The sequence below is a fragment of the Seriola dumerili genome, unplaced genomic scaffold, assembly GCF_002260705.1.
Source record: "Seriola dumerili isolate Sdu_G_001 unplaced genomic scaffold, Sdu_1.0 BDQW01000035.1, whole genome shotgun sequence".
NCBI lineage: Eukaryota > Metazoa > Chordata > Actinopteri > Carangiformes > Carangidae > Seriola > Seriola dumerili.
In genome coordinates, this window is record NW_019174290.1 from 4,196,344 (window position 1) to 4,218,864 (window position 22,521).

The following is a 22,521-nucleotide window of genomic DNA, read 5'->3' on the forward strand; positions in this document are numbered from 1 at the left end:
AAAAGTGAAAGAAAATCATTTAATTATTTTGGGTGGTACTGTTAGAGTGGACAGTCTCTACCCGGTGCACGCCTTCTCTTGCTCTTCATCTGTGTCTGCCTTCTTACCTCAGTCAGCCACTGCACTTTACTGATCCCTTTAAGTCACCCATTTTCCAGTTATATCAATCATAATCCTCATGACCTGATACAATTTGAAATAGGATTACACCTTTACCACCCACACATACACACCTATTCTGTGAAGATGCTGATATGGTTGTATATGACTTCTGTGGGTGTTTCACTTTGTGGCTAGTCAGACGAGTAATGTGCCTTTATGCCTTCAACATGACAGAAGACATGAGGTGGCTTAACATCTATCAACACATTGTTTCTCACCAGGGAGTCTCTGAACAATTGGGCTGTGTGTGTGTGTGTGTGTGTGTGTGTGTGTGTGTGTGTGTGTGTGTGTGTGTGTGTGTGTGTGTGTGTGTGTGTGTGTGTGTGTGTGTGGTTGTGGTGTGTGTGAGAGTGTGAGTGTGAGTGTGAGTGTGAGTGTGTGAGTGCTGTCCATGTGCACAAGTTGTGTAAGCTTATTAGCAGCACCACTGGTCAGTGGAGGAGATTGAGGTTAGTCTAAGCCCTAATCCTCGTGGACCGTATGCATGTTACCCAGCAAGCACGACAAAATCCTGGCTCCGCCCCCCGAAGACACACACACACACACACACACGCACACATACGCACACATACGTACACACACACGCTTTCCCTGCCTCCTTGTTTACTGCTCAGCTCCATCTCAACTCTTCTTCTCCCTGTCTCTCTCTCTCTCTCTCAGCAGGAGGGCAGAGGAGGAGGGGGAGGAGGTGGTTCGCACTGTTGAGTAGCTTCCCAGTCGTCATGACGACCTCACACCCCACCATCTCCAGAGCTGTCTTCCTGTTGCCACGGTGACCTGATCCTGTTCCATCTCTGCTCTTCTTGATGATCCGGATCGGGCTGATAAAGGAGAGCGACCCTGGAGCGCTGTCTCCTTTCCCTGAAAACAGCCCGTTGATGGGACAGCGAATCACACGAAGGGACGAGGATCGGAGGACAGGAAGGCGCGGCGAGGTGGGAATGCTGTGGGAGTAACGCCGGAGTGTTGCCTGGAAACAGCAGCATGCCAGTACAACAGATAACTGTGGTGCCAGCCAGGGAGACAGCCAGTAACGGCAAGAGTGCTCCGCGCTCCAAAGACAAAAATGAGGTGAGTTTCTTTTTTTCTTTTTTTTCTTCTTCTTTTTTTCTGATTAAGCCTTAAAACTAATGTAAAGTTGGTCAGACAACAGAGACTTAAGATTTCAGGATAAGTTGTATATGTGGTCAGAGGGTAGAAGTCATTTGATTGGTCCTTTGATTGGTCCTGAATGTTGATGACTTGATGACTGTAGAGGAGGTTGCAGTGCGTTTGTGCATGTGCTGTGTGTGCGTGTGTTTGTATGTGTGTATACATCTCCCTCAGTCACTCACATATACAGTATGGATGTACTCAGCAGCCTTTGCTCACTTGGGGTTTGGAGCTTTCTACTGCATTTTCTACAGAGCCTGGCATCACATCACATCCTAAGAAAATCACATCCTAGAACAACCCAGAACATGAAATAACGTCACATCGCATCACCTGATGTTATGTCACATGCATAAGGCTCTAAAGTCTTTTTCTCTGACACCAGGAAGGATTTGATGTATGTGTGTGACTAATAGCAGGAAGAGAAATGAGGTCATTGTGTCCATGTGAAAGAGCTGGGTTCTATAACTATGTCATTTACAAAGTCATGCAAGTGGTCAAATGGTGTTTGCCAAGTTAGTTTGTTGTATTGTTATATTTGTTATATTTGTTCTCTCAAATCCAGACAAACACCGAAATGATCGCATTCCTTATTTGTTGTCACTGCACTCATTAATTTTAAAATGGAGTAGGACTTTTAATGTTTTGTTTTTTTTTTTTGTAAATATAGCATTGTAAAATGATTTCACTTCCTTAATTTATTAATAGTGTTTTGAAATACAATTTTTCATTTAACCCTAGAAATTAATCTTGTTGAAATTAACCAAACCGCACAAATAATTTATTTTTCAAGAGAGACCCAGCAAGAAGTCTGCGTTAAACTTAAACTAAATCAACAATAAATACAAAACAACATAAACAGACTAAGGCATCTGTCACACGCTACAAAAGGCATAACAACATTGTGTTGGGATTCATGGCTGTTCAGAGGTTTTAAACCACGATGATGTCAACTTCCCTGGTCTGAGTTTGAGTCTGGCCGGGGACCTTTGTAACATGTCATCTCTCCTCTCTCTCTCCTTATTATCTGACACCTCTCTACAGGACATGATTTATTTTTATTTTATTATCACTATTTTTGACATTTTTTTCTCTGTTTGACAAATGAAAGTGAAAACAAAGAGAAAATGTAAAAACGTAATGACCCCAGCATTGTGGTTGCACATTTTAGATTAATAGATCATTAGGGCATGAGGATTACCACAGACTGCACACATAACACGATAACTTCTTGTGTAGCCGGACTGTTTAGATACACCACAGTCTACATAGTCAAATCTACTGATGATAACCTGTAACAACAGATAACAGAATAATTCACCCAGTAACACATTTTGAAAACGCAAAATACAAGTTTCATTTCACAAGAACTTTTAAGGATCATACCAGTGGTTTTGCATGTTTTAGCCCATTTACTGCACATCACTTATATGTTACATTATGTTTTAGAATTTTTAGATATTTTTCCAATGGTTTCCATTCATATTCATAAGATATAAACACCAATTAGCAGGCGTGTCTGGTAACCTAATAGTTTAGATACATACCAAATAGCTGTCATGTCCACAGTTCAGTTCTTAGCTGGAAGACACTTGTTGCATGTCATACCCCTTTCTCACGGCCCTTGTTTCCTGCCTCTGTTCACACCTCACAACAACTCAACCCTGATGAAGATGATTAGCTGAGTTTTTTTGAGATAGTGATTGTAGCTTATCACAATAATAGATAATATAAAGAAATATTTAAGATTTTAAGGTTATTCAAAGCAGAGATTCTGTAAAGAAGACCAGATTTAAACTGTACATCTGCAGCTACATGGGTAGTTGTCTAAATGTTGCTATAGGTGTTTTTGATCCCAAGCCAGAGTACAGAACCAAAATATAGCCCTTGGTCCACGCTACATCTCTTAATCCCCTCTGCAGAAACATGCACATGTCCACACAGACTCACCAAAGTCTCTGCTGTGCATCAGAGTCAGAGTGTCAGCAGAGGAACACAGGCTCAGGTAAGTGACAGTCAGATGTTAGCTCTGATACAGCACTTTAATACTACTGGACTGTGAGTTTAGGCACAAACATGGGCTTGGTAAAACAGAACTGTTTGTTTTCCTGTGATGGCAGCTTCACATGTGTAATTCTTCACGAATGTCTTTTAGCTGGAAGTGATTTGTTGCATCTAAGACCTGTCAGGCTGTTAATTCAGGATCCTATGGATGTTAAATCACAGCTTCTTTGCTTGTTGTTAAGACTGATTATATAGATTAAGATAAATGAAAACCTACAGTGGGACTGAGAAGAAGCCACTGTACCAATAAGGATGCTATATGTGTAAGTTGTAGAATTGAGAAACCAAAACGGTGCAATGCAGACGCAGCTACTGTTCATATGCTATAGACCAGTGTACATAGTCAGAGAAGCATGTTGAATTTCTCACTGAAGCTATTCAGAGCTAATTATAGTACTTGCATCTGCAGTACGTTGTGTTAGTCTGCTGTGTATTAACCTTGTCCTCCTAATTCTGCACTGATTTCATGTTCTTTTCTTGTTTGTCTGTTTACCTATGTTGTTACTGTCTATGACAGTGAGAGATATTTGAAATTGATATGATGTTTTCTTGTCAGCTATGGTTTAAGGCATGTCTGTTATTACTCTAGCCTACGGCTAGCTCAAAATATTTTACTCTTGATATTTTACACAATGATCAAAATAGTGTCTGTGAGAAAAGGCCTATAAAAAAACAAACTAACTGACTTATTTCGTGACTGCAACTTCTCTTATGGGTTAATTTATCTGAACAGGTATTAGCAGAATGTATTATTTCCTATCCAGAAGAAACTGGACAGTGTCTCAATTTCTTATATGTTCATTTAATTTAATGCCTGAACAAGTGCGATTTGTGTCTCTTTCCCTTTTGGCTTCTGCGCTTGCCTCAGAAAAGTGTGTCTCCTCTTTTACATCTGGCACAGATTCCGTCGGAGCCTCCACTAACAACCTGTGTTGGCTAACTTTTACTTTTTTTCTGTCTTTGTGTTAAGACATGCTAAACACCCATTAGACCTGTCTCTTTACTGATTACTGAGAGGTTGATATAAAGAATGTACTGCATGCTACTCTATATACATATATCGTATGTAGCTGTCACGGGTTTTGCTCAGACTTGACAGTTACAGGCTTAATATAATATTGTTTCTGTTTTTTTATGAAAGAAGCTACCACAATCTTTTTATCCTCTTAATGATCAACATATTTGTTCATTGTTTTTTTTTTAATGTTGATTTTGCAATAGTGTTTGGCAACCTCTGCTCTGGTTTCTGGACCTATGTTTGATCTGAACATGACAGAATTCTGTTATTAACCTGTTGTGTAAATTTAAGAGGGGATAGCCTATTTCAATTGCCAACAAACTTTCTAGTTTGCATGTGAATGTTGCAAGCCACGTGCTTCTCCATGGAGACGTATAGCAAAGCTTTATTGACAACAGTTAATGAAAATCTGACATGATGGAAATGGAAATGAAAAACAGAGATACAAACATCTGCATCTACTCAGAAATGAGTATGAGTATTCTTGCACACCTGGAGAGCACACATGCTTTATAATGTAAAGGCATTTATTTAATCATGATTTTCTAATCATGTTATGGAAGTGTGGCGTGTTACTTTTGATGAGCGATTTATCTGCTGACGTAAATATATTAATGAACTGTATTGTTATCTAATATTTTAATCAGTTAGTCAATTACTGATTTGTCCTGTGAGGTAAGACTTCCAAAACCTTATACACATGCACCTGAGGTCACAGGTACATGTGTCCATCCCCTCTAACACCCAGAAGAGGTTGCAGAGTGTTTGCTTTGACTCCACACAGGACTACTGATTTAAACCTGGCTATCAGCAAATCCCTTGATCAGCTTAGACGATGCAGTCTCCTACTTGTCAGTGTCTTTCTTATTTATTTCACCGATCTGCACAGTGTGTACCCACAACTGTCTGTGTGTGGGCTGATATGTGCAAGCTCTGTTTTGCTTCTTAAATGTCATCTATAAAAAAATATAAAGTTGCCACCCACAGGAGAGATTCCGAACATCAACTTTAAAATCTGTAAGATACGTAATAACTCAAAACATTCATCCTATCAAAGTGTCCACTTTCATACTGTTATACCTATGGGTATTATACAGTACAATATATACCAAATACTGACATTTTACAAACAGGAATGGCAGACATTTAACATATTCATCACATGTAAGCAGGCGTGTACTAAAGTCAGTTGTGTTCATTTTAATTTTAGATTTTTTAAAAAAGTGTAAGTGTTTGTTTTTTTAACATTTTAGACTTTCCAAATGGCTGAGCTTGTGTTTTTCCATTTAGGCCATCAGAGCTGTGGAGTAACAACAATATTTAACAAATATTATACTCAACAAATAGCATACAAAACTAACAATTAACTGATAGCAACTAACACTTACTGTCTGTGGAACCAGAAGATGATATAAATTATTCTCTGGGTCATAAACCTGTCCAGAAACTATTAAAAAATAACATCAGTGAGCCACACTGTTGCACTCTGTGACATGTTTCTTCACTATGAGGAACGTGGGCACTGTATTTTATTTCGAATCAGTCCCACGTACATCTTCCTGCTGCTGTAAATACACATGAATTCACAGCTGAAAATAGTCCGTACTCTTGTTTGAGCAATGTTTGCTGAACAACTACGATGTCCATATGTTTTGGCCTTTAAAAAAAAATGAACATATCTTTTACTTTCACTTTATGCTTCTGTTCATTTTCCACTGCTCAATCACTACAGTTGGAAGGTTAGCCTGCTTGTCTCTGGCATGTTCAGTGTTGGACCACGGTGTATGTGTGTGTTTGCACTGAGGAATAATTTTCAAACTTAGTACATATCCACAGTTAAGGCAGCAGAGGCTGGAGGAATATGTACATTGTTTGGGACAAGATGTATTTAAAAATAAAACACCTGGCTGCCAGCAATATAAACTGTGTGGCTGGTGATAACAAATGAATTTGACAATACATAATTTGACAATACAGATAAAAGTGTTTCGACTAAGAGTCATTTTTGTGATTGCTCCAGTTAGTGTTAATCTGGTAGTTTCTCATTATAGCTTCAGCAGCGTACAAAAAAGTGTTAAGTGAGTATTCTCTGTTCAGACAATTGCCAAGAGTTTTCTGATGTTTTACAGCCAAATATGATGACTAGAAATGCTGCTTATTTCTTGTACACTAAATGAACCAAACCCCTGCAGTAGCTAGTGTTATGCTCAGGTTTCTTACATTTATTTCACCTTTTAAAACGAGGTAATTTACTCATGTGTACACATCCACATAGCTGAACTAGGTTTGGGTGATATGATAATGTATGGACTGTCAAATAATATACATTTGTCTACTTTCAGAGATTTTGTTTATACCACAGTACCATCTCTTTAATGTCTCAGGATGTATTGGGCCATTGTGGGCAAAGTGATCAAATAAATGATCAGGACTGCTTCATAGTAAAATTCGATTTTTTTATATGACTTTTACATCAGTGTGATGAAGTACTTGGATTTGCCAGATATTTACTTTGCTGAATTAACCCAAGTAATTGTTGTTTCAGAAAGTGTACTTTGTTGAGATTAAAATTGCTATTTACATATAAACTAACAGATATCGTGATTGCTCATTTTTAAGAATCTTAAGAGTGTGTTGGTGCCCGTAAAATAACTTGGAAACATGATTCAGATACCAGGAAAGATAACTGTTTTCATCACAGATGAAAGGTGTTTGTACTTGGTAACGCCTACATTTTCGGTAACAGAAACTTGTATAGGATGCTGTAGGCAGTGAATAAGGGTGCAGATGTCTGAGGGTTGAGTTCAAGGTCTACCGTCTGAGTTCACACAATCAGCACTCTAGGAAGTTCCAGAAAAAGTGCTTTAAGTTGACTTTAAATAGAGACACATTACAGAGCAGCATCTTGTGCACTTAGCAGGACAACTAGGTAATAGGATTGGCTGGCTTTAGCTCAGGTCGCAATGAAATAACAAGGACACGTGGCCACGCATGACTCCTAACGCTGGATTTTAACCAGCCAACACTGAATACTGTAGAACACACTGGTGATGTTGAAAGCTGCTTAGTTTAATAATGAGCTCTTTGTTTTTGCTGAGTTTAAGAATCAGCTTGTCCAATTATATATTTATTTACTTTAAAAACACAAAACTTATGAAATATACCCGGATTTCTCTTATGTGATTTATTAAGTTCTTAGTAAGAGATCTTACAATTGAAAATTTAGTTTGTAAAGTTAACAGTAGTACAATTTCTGACTTGGAAATCTTCAACAAACTATAAGTGACAGCTGATTGGAACTGAAACAATCAGTCACTTAATGATTAGCTGATTGACAGAAAAGTACTTGCCAAAAATGTTGATAATTGATGAATTAATTATGCAACATGGCAGATATTCCCTGGTTCTAGCTTTTCAAATGTGAAGATTCACTGTTTTTCCTTGTCTTATATTATTTCAAATTAAATATCTTACAAAACAAGACATTGAAAGATGTCACCTTTGGCTCCTTTTTTGTGTCATTTTATGAACTAAGCTAATGATCAATTTGCCAAAAAATCATCTGCAGATTATATTATTTGTTGCAGCTCTACAGCAGATCACACTAAAATGTTATGGTTAGATGACATTCTCTGAGTTCTCTAATGATTTTCTGTCTCTGCCTCTCCCTGCAGGGGAGGAAGGCCCCTGGGCGCTCAGGGAGTCGATCCAGCAACATCTCCAAGGTAACCACTGAATATCAGACAGCTTAAAGGGCCAAATTCAAGGTCACACTTCCTAGTGTAAGTGATGTGGAAAAATGTGCTAATGCTAAAGTGTTACAAACCAATCAATGTAAGGTTGCTTTAAGTATACACTGTTGTGTTACTTATGAGACTCAAGACTCGTTGAGCTCCATTATTTAATATTTTTTGCACATTTTTTTCAACTATGAATGAAATCACTTTGAGTAGTATTAAAGGGTAAGTTGAAGTAACAGACCTACAGATAACCATAACAGGTGAATTCAGTGTTGCCAGTCTCAGTCCAGCCTTTAGCTGCAGTAGGCAGCAGAAATACTCGGCTAAACATCAGAAGAACCGACTAAAATTAAAGATAAATCAGGACAAAGTGAGCAACTAGCTAATGAAAAAAGTCAAACACTCAGCTAATGACTCGGATGCTTTTCCAAGGAGCCAGATCTAAAAGGGGAGAGAATATTGACTTCCATTTGTGAATTGAGCAGAAATGCAACTTTGTGGTTGCTGGACATGTACATAGGCAATTGTTTGCGAACACGTTAGCCACAACTACTTTATAAGGTGATCAGGGCTACGTATCTGTCAGCTTGTTTTATCTATTCATGTTGTGTTAACATAATAAAGTGTAAATATCTCAGTGATAATTGACTGGCATTGAGCTAATTTGTGTATGTTGGTTGTTGCAGGCCAGCAACTCTACAACAGGACTGACTACAGCCTCAAGGACATCGATCACCCCGTCTTCTCAGGACATATGCAGGTAAGACCGCTGTTATCCAGAATTTTAGTAACCTGAGCAGAAACTGGAAGGCCAAAAGAAAACTATGATTCCTTCTCTGTCCAATGACTATCTGCAAAAACAAACACCTCTCTTAAAGCCAGGCACCAGAGCAGCCACGCTTTTCTCTGTGATATTAACATGCACAGTTTAAAGCTTCTTCTCCACTGAGTGGGAGAATGAATTAGCATGGTCTGCTGCACCCTGAGGGCGTAACAAAATTAAAATGGATGCTGAAATCCAATGGTGCTCCTATAGTGCAATCAATGAGGGGAGGATGGCTGATTGCAGAATTGAGATCCTTTAGCTTATTATCTTCATTGTGGTGTGGTTGTCACGCTGACAGGCTCAGTCCTGTGGCTTCAAGGCTGAAAGGACACTGTGTAATAGCAAAATGGACACAAGATGTATGCAAGTGCTTGAACCTCCATTTATCGCCTTACCTTGTTCACTCATTCAAAAGTCACCATTTTCTATTCTGGTTCCTTACCCTGATAATCACACTGAACTCTCATTTTGTTTTGTCTTCATTATTCCATCTGACATTATGTTCTTGTCAGCTGTTGTTATTTCGCCCCAGCCAGTCAGTAGTAAGTGACATATACATCCTGCTAGTATCATTTTAGTTAATACAGAAGCCATGATAGCAGTAGCTTCAAGCCATTAACTTTATGTTTTTCACGCTGAAGAAATATGCTGATTTAGGGGTTGTTATTTCTGTAAGTCAACCAACACCAATCCAAACAGCTGCATCACTATCATCCACAGTGTTTTTTCTGACTCTGCTACATGAATGGGATTTTCTGAGACATTTTTAATACCACCTTTAATACCAACTCTAATTGGCTTGGTAATTTTTCCAGGCAGCTGTTAAAAAGACCATTTGAATCACTGAGGAAAATCTGAGATGGATGAAGGAAATTCAGGAAGAGATGGTATAGCTGATTTAAAGTGTGATTTTTTTTTAAGCCTGTTAGTTCCAAAGACAAAATTCAATTCACCTCCATTCTACTGGAGTCAGAGCAGAAATTTCAGATAGAAATATTTCAAAATCTTGAGAAATAAAATAAAACAATCTACACTGTTGCCCATAAAGTTGGAATAATTTTGTTTTCAGACACAATCCTGTTTGTCCCTATTTAAATGCATCAGTAATCACTTTTGACCAGGTGCAATGATTACATTATGTGTCCCAATTACCCAGGTGAAATGAAATAAATCACATTGTCGCAATCATTTCATGGAAAGAGGTAAAAAATATTTTATTCCAACTTTATGAGCAACAGTGTACATGGCTAGATAGTAAGTAACTTTTTTGTGATTTGGGTGAATGGACCCTTTAAGTCTGTACAATCAGGTTTCCGGTCATTTGCTGTTGTCGTGTCCATGTCTTTTCCATATTATTTCACCTTATTTTTACACATCTCCATCTGTGTGTGTGTGTGTGTGTGTGTGTGTGTGTGTGTGTGTTCAGCTCTGGCCAGCTGACCCGTTTAGAGGAGGATGCCTCTGAATCACACAAACACAGCAAGCACGCACATACCTCTGCAATGACAGTCACCAGCACAACTCTGGGCTCGTCATCTCAGGCCCATAAGAAGCAGGTGAAGCGTCGTCACCGCCGCAAAAGGAGCAGCTGCACCGCCTTCGACTGCGTGGAAACCAACGGCAAACAGGAGCAGACAGACCGCAGCGACCGCAGCCCGAGCTCTGACCGCAGCGAGAGGGGGGAAAAGAGGGAGCGGTCTTTCAAGAGCCGACGGGAGCTCCCACCTCGCCTCCGCTGCTCAGCTGCCCCACAGTCTGATTCCTCCTCAGAGGACGAGGTGAGCCGTGAAGCCCGCAGCTGGAGCAAAGAGAAAGCCCGAAGAGCACGCCGCCGCAGCGGGAGCAGCCGTGAGAGGGAAGGGGCGAACAGCGGTAAAGGAGGCGAAGACAAAGCAGATATGGAGCTGCAGTCGGTGGGTTCTGATGATGGGAGGGAGAACCAGCCTCTGGTGGAGGACACCGGAGGCCTTAAGAAGCGGCACGGCAGCCGGGGCTCAATGAAGAGAGACGGACATGGTTCACAGAGGGAATGCTCACAAACCAGAGATAAGGAGAAGAGCAACAAGGCACGCAGCCCAGGAGGCAGCTCTTCACTGGCAGAGGACACTGAGGAGCTCATTACCAAGAGATACCAAGAAAAGGGGTCAGGGGGTGGAGACATGTCAGTTCCCACACCGCAGAAACACTGTGGTGTGAATGGAGGCACACCCCGGCACTGCTCTGACGACTCTGAGCTTGAGGTCTGCAGGTTAGTGGGTTTGTGTGACACAGATCATCTAACTTTATTGCCCAAAACAATTACAGAGACAGAGAAGGTAAAACAATAGAGACAAGCCATAATAACAGTAGAGTAGCTGCACATCACTTTTTATTTAACCTAATGAGTCTGTGTATATTTTCTCTGTGTGCGTGTGTGTGTGTAGGATTTGCCACTGTGAGGGGGATGACGAGTGCCCATTGATAATGCCTTGTCGCTGCACAGGGAGCCTGAGTTTCGTCCACCAGGCTTGTCTCAACCAGTGGATCAAATCCTCAGATACTCGCTGCTGTGAACTCTGCAAGTTTGACTTCATTATGGAGACGAAGCTCAAACCTTTACGGAAGGTATGTGCACACTCCTTCAGCCTTCTGTCCCTCTTGATATCCAGTGTTATCTTACCTCTCTTTCACTCTCCGTCTCCATCCCTCTGTCTTCCAGTGGGAGAGACTACACATGTCGAAGAGTGAGAGGAGAAAGATCTTCTGTTCAGTGTTGTTTCACCTGATAGCAATAGTGTGTATGTTGTGGTCAGTCTACGTTCTGGTCAAGAGAACCGCTGAAGAAATCAGACTTGGGAAGAACGGTCAGTATTTTCCCCACTCCCCCTCTCACATACCAGAGACATGCAGAGTGAAATTTGAAACTTTAAATAATTCTTACCCTTGATGTAACAGTATTATAATTTGTAGCAACTTTAAAGTATGATGTGGAGTTTTTCTTGATCAACATTTAACATTACTCACGTAAAGGCATGGTGAGTGTATTTAAGGCCTAACAAACATTTTCTACCTTGATAAACATTTGCAAATCTTTAATCTTAAGATTCCAGTTTCGCGGGTTTCATTTGTCACATGCTGAAATGCAAGAAATTTGCATTAAATAATGGGTGGCATACTCTTGAGGTTGTGCTAAAAAGGCTAGTATAGAATAAAATATAAGAAGAAAGAAATAAGAAGATAAAACTCAAGATTTAAGAAAAATGTAATATATGTAGTATACGTATTAAAATGCCATAAGTGTATAAGTAGGTGGGCTATACAATTCTTACATGATATAAAAATGTAAAATGTACATGTGCTAAAGTTGTAATGCTAACTATAAAGTAAGATTTCCAAATGTCAGTATACTGCCCTCTGCAGAAATGTATAACACATTACATCTGCACATTTGCACGCCTTATAAAAACAATACAGGACCATTCAGTCATTACTCTCAGGGCTTTAAAAAATCCACAAAGTTTTCACCTGCTTTAAGCTATGTACTCTGCAGCAACCCATAGAGAAACTCCACAGGACACCTTTAACCTTTTCACTTGGTGATCTCTGCACCTGTCTGACTCTGGTGATGTGATTTTAAAGATACATTTCCTGTGTAGTCAACTACTGTATTCATGTTTTCTGTTCAAGTACGTGAGTGTATTGTACAGTATAAGTCTTTCATGAACAGACTGTTGTAGTCATCACTGACTGTCCCTCTGCAAATTTAAACGTGTTACTACAGATAGACAGCTGGTATATTATTGATGAATTCCACATACAGTATATCCAAGTCAAATTTGTAATTTTAACATATTGAGGCATTCAAAAACTTAAATCATAACATGTCTCAGATTTAACAAGAGCTAATTTTGAGCTTTGAAATAAATTAATTGCGAATTCAATTCAACAGCAATAACTGTGGTGAAAATGAAACCCAGGAAAAAAACTGTTTGTTATATACAAAATTAATACAAAGGTCATGAAAAGGTTCATGTCGAGTTTGAGTCAGAGTGACACGTTGACAGGACACATGATGGATGTTAATGAATAAAATCAGGGATGTGCTAGTTACAGTCTGATGCACATATAAGCGTCTGTTTTATTTGACTCTGTCAGTGTTTACGACATTGTTAAAGTGAACATAGTACACATACTGTACATACACCCCTCAGTACTTTTGAATGTTCTTTGCTGTGTTCAGTGATGGTGTGGTGTGTTGTGCTGTGATCCTAGTGTATCTGTCTTATCGTTCTCATGTTATAGGACCTACTGTTAGAAGCAAATCATACACTCTATGGCAAGTTTTAGTTTTAATACATGACAGCTCTGCAATAAATCCTGACGTCATGAAGGTTATGATTTTCAGTTTTTGATGAAGCTATTTTAAAGAGGTGTTGATTCAACTTCATGGTCATTTTGGAGGATGCATTCTGTTGTGCTGTTGAACTCAAAAATGATATAAATGAGGTGGACAAAATGATTGAAACACCTGTGAGTAGAACACCATACAGTTCAGAAGATATCATAAAGTTGAATCAACACCTCCCTAAAACAGTTTCAATAAAAACTGTAATAAAAAAATGTATTGCAGGTCTGTTGTATTAGACTGGGTGAATTTTAGCTTGGTGTATCTAATAAACTGGCAACTCACTGTATATACAGTATTTAAAAACACTTCATATATATTAATAAACATTAATATATATATTTCATGTACATATAATAAAATATTTAAAAAATAGCATAGAACATGTTCCTACTGCGATTATAGAAATAAAAAGAAATTACACTCGCTCTTGATTGCAGAAGAGTTATGGAGAGTTTCTCTTCTGAAGTACTATACGCCACAGGGTAAGCACAGCTCTACACACCACCCATCATGACCCATCACACATCCTGCAGGTTGACTTACAGTGGCGCTGTGTGTTTGTGTGCGCGCGTCCTCAGGTGTGCTGGAGTGGCCCTTCTGGACCAAACTGATCGTGGTGGCCATAGGCTTCACAGGCGGCCTCATCTTCATGTACATTCAGTGTAAAGTGTACCTGCAGCTGTGGCGCCGCCTCAAGGCGTTTAACCGCATCATCACTGTGCAGAACTGCCCCGAGAAAGACCTGCACAACTCTCAGGCCCGGCCCAGCACCCTCACCAATGGCAGGCATGAAACTGTGGAGGTCCCAGTCGGCCCGGCCCCTGTCCTGGCTCCAGAGGCACAGATGGACTCAGACATGTCAGTAGAGGCTGCAGTGGCACCGGCACAAAACCCTGTCTGACTGATTCTCCATCCAATCAGTAAAGTTCTGAGTCACACCTTGCTCTTACGACACAAGCTGGTGTGATCACGGAGATTTAGACTCATAACAGTGTTTCAGTGTGTTGTTGTTCTCAGCTCCTGTGATTGCTGATCTTATGAGACACAGCGGACGGATTTAAAGTGAAAGAACCAATCCTGTCCCTCAGTGATCACAGAAAACTGAAAGCCTGAAGGGCTGCAGTAAAGTGAATGTGCAAAGTAAGGAAGGATGGGGCAGGCCAGAACATAGAGAGATGGTGAGGAGATGTAAAGGAAAATTAAGCCATCAGCAAGGAACCAGGGTAAAGACTGTTGTAATGTGGTATATTGACACCATTTTATTCCTGTATGCACTTTGAAAAACTGCACTGACTTGGGTTAAAGGTGTAAACAGTCTGTGGATGCTATTAACCAAAGGTCTCACTATGCTTCAAACAAGGTTCAGGGGGCATGTCGCATGACCATGTCCGAGGGCAAACGTGTCACAGCTCTCCTGAACAGCTGCACTCGAGAGCCGTCACAGAGGGAGGTGAGACGCGATGAATCGTTCAACTGCAAATAGCAGTGCACACTTTTGGACCGTCTTTCATTAGACTGGCCAATCTTTGTATAAGGGGGTAGATAAGGACAGCATACACGTCCGTTCATATACACATCAGAGCTGCACAGTAACTGACTGACACTCACCTTACATAGGCACAGAATCCATAAATTAGGTTTTAAAATTTAAATATTATATTCAGATTCTGTTAGACACACTTTCACAAGGTGTGGAGAAAAGTGGCAACAAGTTTTCATGACCACATCTGAAGAAAAAAAAGTGTTCAGTTTTTCCACACGGCTACGCTGCTACAACATGCAAGGTGCAACAGTCGTTGCAATGGAACAGTCATTTGTGGAGTTTCGCTCAGTCGTGCGCATGAGACGTGGTGGTAATTGTGGAAGACTTGAGAGAAGTTCAAGGGCTGCACACTGCACACATTTGGCCTACTGCTGTTGAAGAAAGGATGTTTGGTTTTAGATGCCGTTGGAGAATCCAACAAGGTCTTCGTTTGAAGCATACTGAGGCCTTAACTCCCACTGGACAATCAGGTCTTCAGACACCAAAGAGTCAGATATTATAAATAGAGAAACAATTATTTAAACAGTATCTTTAGCTCAGTCTGATATCTAAAAATTGAATGTTATGAAAATTAATTTACTGTCATAGGAACGTTCTGAATATTTCTTAAAATAGCAAATCTCAAGTAGCCCAATGTTTATGACGTTGTCTTCTGACAGTTTGCAGCTTTACGTGGTCCTGCTCTGCAAGGTCCGTTACCTATACACAAATGTAACTACAGCTTTCATGGTTGCCAATAGTTCATGTTTTACATTAGGTTATAACAGTGTTTGTCTCAATTAAAACTGGCACACTGATTGAGTGACAAGACAACTGCTCTTTACACTTGTCCACTTTTCTACAGGTTTAATTTGGATTTTTTTACCAGTGTCACTGTCAAGTCACGGAAAATACAATTTTCTGTGTCTTATATCCATCACAACATCAGAGCACTCAACATCTTTGTCAACATCTTTTTTTCTATCTCTGATTGGATAAAAATTGATTATTCAGGTTACATACAATGCATATTTATTTGTGTAATAAACAATGAATGTAGAACCCCTCACAGGTTGGTGTTAAGTTTTTTAAAACAAGAAGACTCAGAAAGAGGGATGACTGATTAAAAAAAAAGTAGTTTTCCATCTCCAAGGTTTTGGCGCCATCTTCTGGACAGTAATGGAGCAGCAGCATCTTCTCACACAGGCACGCAAACAGTTTTTCTATAAAGAGTCTTTGCTGAAAGCCAGTTGATGTTCACTTGTCCTGGAAGGACGACAGAAGCTTTAATACTAAGACATGGTCGAATATGAAGAGCCTCAGTTTCAGTCCGACATCAGAACCATCTCATCTAACTTCTCATCATCCAAAGCAACGTCATCATCCTCATTATCCTCTTCTTCTGCCTCATCATTCTCCTGTCCTTCATTCTTTGTGTCAAGACCTTTGTTAGACACCTTCCGCAGTTTAATATTTGGAAGTTTCTTCAGATCGCCAGTCCACTCCCTGCCAAAACAGAGAATCAACATGTGACACCAAAGGTTAATAGAAAGGATCTAGATAAACCCTCACATGCGCAGTCCTGACAAAGAGTATTATTGATGCTATTTCTGGTCGTGCTCATTGGAGGAATTACCCTGACTGGAAAAACAACTGAGCCACTCATAGTCCAGTGAAAATTACAATGGCAATACAGTTAAGACACTTGCTAGTGATTGGTTTGGGTAAGAAAACATAAGTGATTGTTTTCCAAAGAACGTGATAACAGTAAAAGACTAATTTCATCTTCTTCATGATCATATTTTGTCAGAGTCATAGAAGCTGAATAATTTTGAATAAACTGGACATTTACAACAAAACATTAAAGCCACATGATTTTAGTCCAGTTCACTCACCTGAAAGTTTTCAGATGCTTTGCATTAATGATGTCCGGGATCTCTGTGAAGTAGACAACACACTATAATTGCAAATTCTCGCAGTGCATATATGTGTGTGTGTGTGTGTAAATATTTATACAGTGAGGACTCACCTAATCCTACGCCCTCATACTGTGCTCGCTCCCGCTCAATGGTCTGTTTGATGACAGCTTCTCTGGCACCATGGAGACGACCCTGACGGCCTTTGATCCCATTCGTCAACTCGATCTGCTCCAGTTCGGAATCAAACCTTTGCAGGTACCTAATCATACACATACACGCACAAAAAAAAACAAACAAACAAACACACGAGCTCATTAAACATTAAAATGTTCTGATACATATAAGTGGTTTTGTTTAGCCACATACGCAGCTGCCTTGTGTATTTTTTATTCTTAATTTTATTATAAGAATCCCTCTCCCAACTAAATGAATGCACCAATTATTGTTTTCCCTCAATGGCGATTCAGAAATGACAAGTGTGTTTACCAAAAAAAATACAAAACATAATGAGGATATGAGTTACTGAAGGATCACTTGGTATAAGAGATTAGAATGGCCATGATTATTTGTGGGTTGATTTTTCCCGTTTTATAATGAAAAAGTGCAATCCCAGGAAACATTGGACAAAGAAAAAATACCAGGGGATTTGAGAAAATCTCTAAATACTGAGTAAAAAACATGGGAATGATTTGCTTCTGTTATATGATAATGACAAAAAGTCTTGAGCAACACCAGAACAAGGAAACTAAGTGTTGTGCATGAACGCGTTCAATGAACGCATATTTTTTGTGATCGCTAAACTGAACGAATCAGTTCTCAAATGATGAACGTGAACAGTGAACGCCGCTCACGTTTACGACAGTTTTACGGCACGCCGCATGACGTCTCCATAGACACGACCCAGCATGGCTGGTGCTAGCAGCACAGACGGTACAGTACAGACGCATCTACTTCTGCTGAAGCCAGTTTGTTGTATTTGAAGCAGTTTTATGAACAATCAAGTGAAGACTCAGACGGTTTATATTTATATCCGGATTTTAAATGTAACTAATATCTGTGATTATTCAGTGGTATACAATAATTAATTTAGTTTGGAAGTGGCAATGATTTGGGGCTGATGATGAATGGGTAGAAGGGGCTTCTATTGAAAGAGAATAGCGGCCTATTTATTAAAAAAAAAAACAAATGAACGTGAACTGGTTCATTTTTGGAACTGTGAACTTAGTTCAAAATTTTAAAAAATGTACTATGAACGTGAACTAGTTCATTTTCATCTGTCTGAACTGAACTAACTAAACTAAACCCAAACAATTAATGACTGCCTGCTGTAAAATACATACAATTTAAAATGAGCCTATTGTAATTGAACAAATTCAACACTATTATGGTTAAAATGCTTTGATTCAATTCTTTGTTGCAAATGCAAAGTTCTTACAACCTCTCAATGATGTCACAGGCATCTTTTTTGGTGTAAGCCGTCTTTGCTGGATCCAACTGCCCCTGAAACCACAGCAGCTTCTCACCTGTGAATAAAGAGAAGATGTTTCAATGTTTTTATCATCATTATTATTATAGCTGTGAGGCAACACATTACTCTTAATATTATTAAAAGTTGTTCTGGTTCTTGTTGTTACGTGCATCTGATAATGCACCAAGAATATCTGTAAGAGTTGCTTCAGATAATTGAAAACTGTCACACAAGAGGTGAAATTAAAATACTGATGCTAAAGTGCTATGTTTAAAATAGGAGATGGCGGAGCATTGCTGTAAATTAAACCAAACTGTAATTGGGATGTATGACAAATAATAACTGACCTCATGCCCGACCTAAGACACCATCTCATACTTTCAATAAGCTAATACGTAAGACATACTCGAAATAAATGGATAAATGAAAACCCATCTTACCAATGCTGCTCAGACGTGTGGCTTTGTCATTTTTCTGCCTGCAGTATCAGAGAAGACAGTGGAATGAAAATGATTCTAGTCTGCAAAGTCAGTTTTGTATTCGGTAGTTAAAGGTAAAGTTAAACTACTGAGATTCTCAGTTTTTTGCACCTCTTGTTGTGAAATGGTGTTAGACACTGTAGCTAAAGCCTTAACACAGTCTGAAACCCACTTTCAAATTTGTGAAAACTATATTTTGTTTATGAAAGCAAGAACTGGGACAAATCTAGTCTAGATTTGAGTGTAGTGGTTTTCCATCAGTGCCTGGTCCAGTGTAGTCTAGACAAAAAAAAACTGTTAAACACTTTGTCAGACTTTAACTACCATGTCTAACACGCTGCCTCAACAGTAAGAGGTGCAAAATATTGTATTTTCTCTTGCTTCATGATGAAAATCTAATCTGTGACGATACATTTGAAATGTCTATTACAGATGCCGCAACAAGTGCACATAACACATCACAGCACAAACAGTTACAACAATGACATCCATCATCATAAGCTCACTGCGGAGAAGCACAGGCATGCTGCACTAAAAATACTGTATGTTACCTGTTGGATTTTATTTACTCTCCACTCACCTTTCTTTCCTTTTCAGTCGGATTTCCTCTCGGGCCAGATAAGCAGCTTTCCTGCTGAACGGGTGAACGACTTTCTCCGACACTTTTCCTTTCTGAACTTTTGGCTGAAAAACATAAATTTCACGGTTACAACTTTCATCTGGCGTTTAACTGCTGAGATCGTTTTAACAAACATAGTATGAGCTTAAATCAGAAACATTAACAACCGAGAGAAATTCGTTAACAGGGACAGTACACACGAGTTTTACCATTTTGTCTGTTTGGAAACACGCGTTGTGCGGCTCTGTTGACAACTGCACCGGAAGCGGACTGGTCCGTCATCAAATTGTGTCCGGGTGTTTTGCGGGGAAAACAACAGCGTTCCTGTTTCCAGTGTATTATGAATTCAAGATCATTAAACATGTCAAATTATTAAAAAATATTCTTCAACCAGAAGGTTTGGACTAACACATCGATCTACTCATTGGGTTTATTAATAAACTGCTAATAAACTGCTAATATCAGTTTTAATATAAAAAAATGGTTGAAGTATAGCAAGTATATGTTCATGAACATTTGAAGAAACACAAATTTTTAATGTTTAATTCTGCTGGGGCTGTATCACTTCTTTTCAATTAAAAACAAATTATGTAATTTAGCTAAACTACATCTGTAATTGTGCTTCAGTAAGTTTGGTTCAAGAAAGCTCATAATTAAAACACAATTTTTTCATGATCTTCAAGGTCTTGATAATGCTCTGGACATAAGATAAAGCTACGGAAAAAGTGGATATGAAGGCTTTGTGATCGGTCTGTCATATAATTTATATAAATCTCTTTGCCACAAACACATTTTTTTCTCATACACAAACTTTTCTCAACCAGATTTATTTTACAGGTTTACAAAGGTTGATTTACAACTACAAACTTTGGAATTATTTGTAAACATTACTTTACAAGTTCAAAATCATTTCTACACTAATTTGAGCCTTTATTGAGTAGTGAGTCAGGGGAGTAGTTTTTTTTTTCAATCTCTTCAGTGAACATTTCCAACAGAAAATGTTACTCAAAATATGAGCTACAGTGTGAAACAACATGACATACATTACATGATTGAAAAAGAGCAAGGCCATCTGACCCCCATGTTGGGAACCACTGGACTGAACTGTATATAAAGTACATATACTTGCTACACTTCAACCAGCCTCAACAGTTCAAGTTCCACATTGATCAACAAATGGGTGTAACGTTTCAGTTTCATGTGCGTCTGCGATGAGCTCAGATTTCTTCAGTGCTCCTAAATGATGCCAACGGGAAAAAAAGAAAAAACACTTTCAAGGAAGGAGAATCTGACGCCTCATAAATTTCATCTTATCAAAGCAGAAAATCCAGATGTCCAGTGGTGGAAGTACCCAGATCATTCATTTATGTAAAAGTACCAATCCAACAATATAAAAAATACTACATATCAAGTAAAAGTCCTGCATTTAAAATCCCAATTATGTAAAATTACAGGGGCATTATCAGAAAAGCATCCTGAAAGTATAAAAGTTGAAGTACTGCAGAAAAAAAGCCCCTGTAACTGATTGCTATTGTTATATATGACATCATTAGATTTCTAATACTGATGCAGCAATCGGTAAGCAGCATTTTACGTTTGTAGCAAGTGGCTTTGCAGCTACCTAACAATTAATGGAAAGCTGAGACATCAGATTCCTTTGAATGATTGGGATCCCCTGGTTTAGTCTTTAACAATGCTTTTTATATTATATGGTTATCATACGGTTCTTTACATAAAATTTTAATCAGTGAAGCATCTAGTGATTGCTCTGAAATAAACGTCAGTGTAATGGAGTATAAAACAAAGGTGATGTTGTAAATTTTGCACAACTCTTCCAAAACATTACATGTCATCAGCCATGTTGATAAATAAGTCAGTGAGTTACACCTTTAACAGACTGACTCAGATTGTATGACTCAGTTAGATCAATAGAGTCCTTTGAGGGGGGAATAACAAATTTCACAATATGAGCTGGCTGCACAGTGTCAGACATGGATTATAAGACAAAGATTCTTCAGTTTTGGTTTTCTCTGAGCCAAAACCTTCAAGACTATTATCTCTAAAGTCGTCATTTTAATTTACCATCACAGAATGAGATCTGAAGTCTCCTCTTCATTTGGCACAATTCTTTCTTTACAGTAAATGTATGTTATGAAAGCTTTTAATGGTTTAATTCATTGTCATTTTGAATCCAAATTGGTCAGAGTGGGTTGAGGTTTTATGAAACTGGGCTGTTTTTCTGGGTGAGGACAAGAATCCCTAGAGAAAAAGATCTGTGGCTTGACCATAAATGGATGGAAAGATGCATGAAGATGAATTTATTACCATTTATACACTACTAATCAAAAGTTTTAGAACATCCTGATAATGAGAGAGGGGCAGGTAACAAAAGAAGACGGACTGGTTGGTCAGGGTTTCATCCTACGGCAAGAGAATGACCCAAGACATTAGGAGAAAAGAAATACCTAGGCGGGGGCGGCAAAGTCTCTGGAGTAGTAACCTACAAGTGCAACACATTTGTTGGAACTTGTGCAACAGTGTTGGGACAATCTTTCTGAGCAATATGTAATTTCCATTGTAGAAAGAACGTCACAAGTTTCTTCAGGTGCTAGGTGAGTCAGAAGAGTCAGTCATTCATTTAGTCAGTCATTTAGTTCAACAAGAAGATTCCGGGATTCCTTGCTTTTACGTTTAGATTTACTCATTTGAAAGACGCTTTTATCCAAAGCAACTTATAAAGGACAACGCTGAAACTTCACTGCAGTACGAGAACTTGGTGTAGCGACTAAGTACTACATCTATTCAATAAGTGCAAAGAGAGGAGGTGCTCTCAGAAGAGATGAGTCTTCAAGAGATTCTTGAAGATGGAGAGGGGCGGCCCCGCACTGACAGCATTCGGTAGCTTGTTCTACCATCGGGGAACCACAGACGAGAACAGTCTGGACTGAGATTTTCTTGTGTGTCTGGGATGGCAGTGTTGAGAAGGAGCATAAGGCTGGATGATTGAGTTCAAGTAGATGGGTAAGGACCCAGAAGTCACTCTGAAGGCAGCGTAAGTGAGCGGCCATGAGTAGCCAGTGCAGGTGATTGAATAGCGTGACATGTGCCCTTTTATAGGTTGATCGAAGACCAGACGGGCTGCTGCATTCTGGATCATCTGAAAGG

At 39.1% G+C, this 22,521-nt stretch overlaps 2 protein-coding genes across 2 annotated transcripts; one reads left to right on the forward strand and one right to left on the reverse strand.

Moving 5' to 3' along the window:
- The first annotated feature begins 796 nt into the window (after positions 1–796).
- On the forward strand, positions 797–14,291 carry LOC111216581. Its single transcript, XM_022738131.1, has 7 exons — positions 797–1,233; positions 8,071–8,121; positions 8,823–8,896; positions 10,389–11,210; positions 11,386–11,566; positions 11,661–11,805; positions 13,928–14,291. Exons 1-7 carry the CDS (start codon positions 1,147–1,149, stop codon positions 14,248–14,250), a joined length of 1,683 nt encoding a protein of 560 aa, XP_022593852.1. The 5' UTR covers positions 797–1,146; the 3' UTR covers positions 14,251–14,291.
- Positions 14,292–15,034: 743 nt separating this feature from the next.
- Positions 15,035–19,671, reverse strand: tma16 (translation machinery associated 16 homolog). The gene is made up of 7 exons (XM_022738135.1): positions 19,566–19,671; positions 19,318–19,421; positions 18,699–18,736; positions 18,229–18,313; positions 16,901–17,049; positions 16,767–16,809; positions 15,035–16,377 (listed from the first exon to the last, which is right to left on the reverse strand). The coding sequence occupies exons 1-7, from the start codon at positions 19,566–19,568 to the stop codon at positions 16,197–16,199; spliced, it is 603 nt and encodes a 200-aa protein (XP_022593856.1). The 5' UTR covers positions 19,569–19,671; the 3' UTR covers positions 15,035–16,196.
- Positions 19,672–22,521: the final 2,850 nt, after the last annotated feature.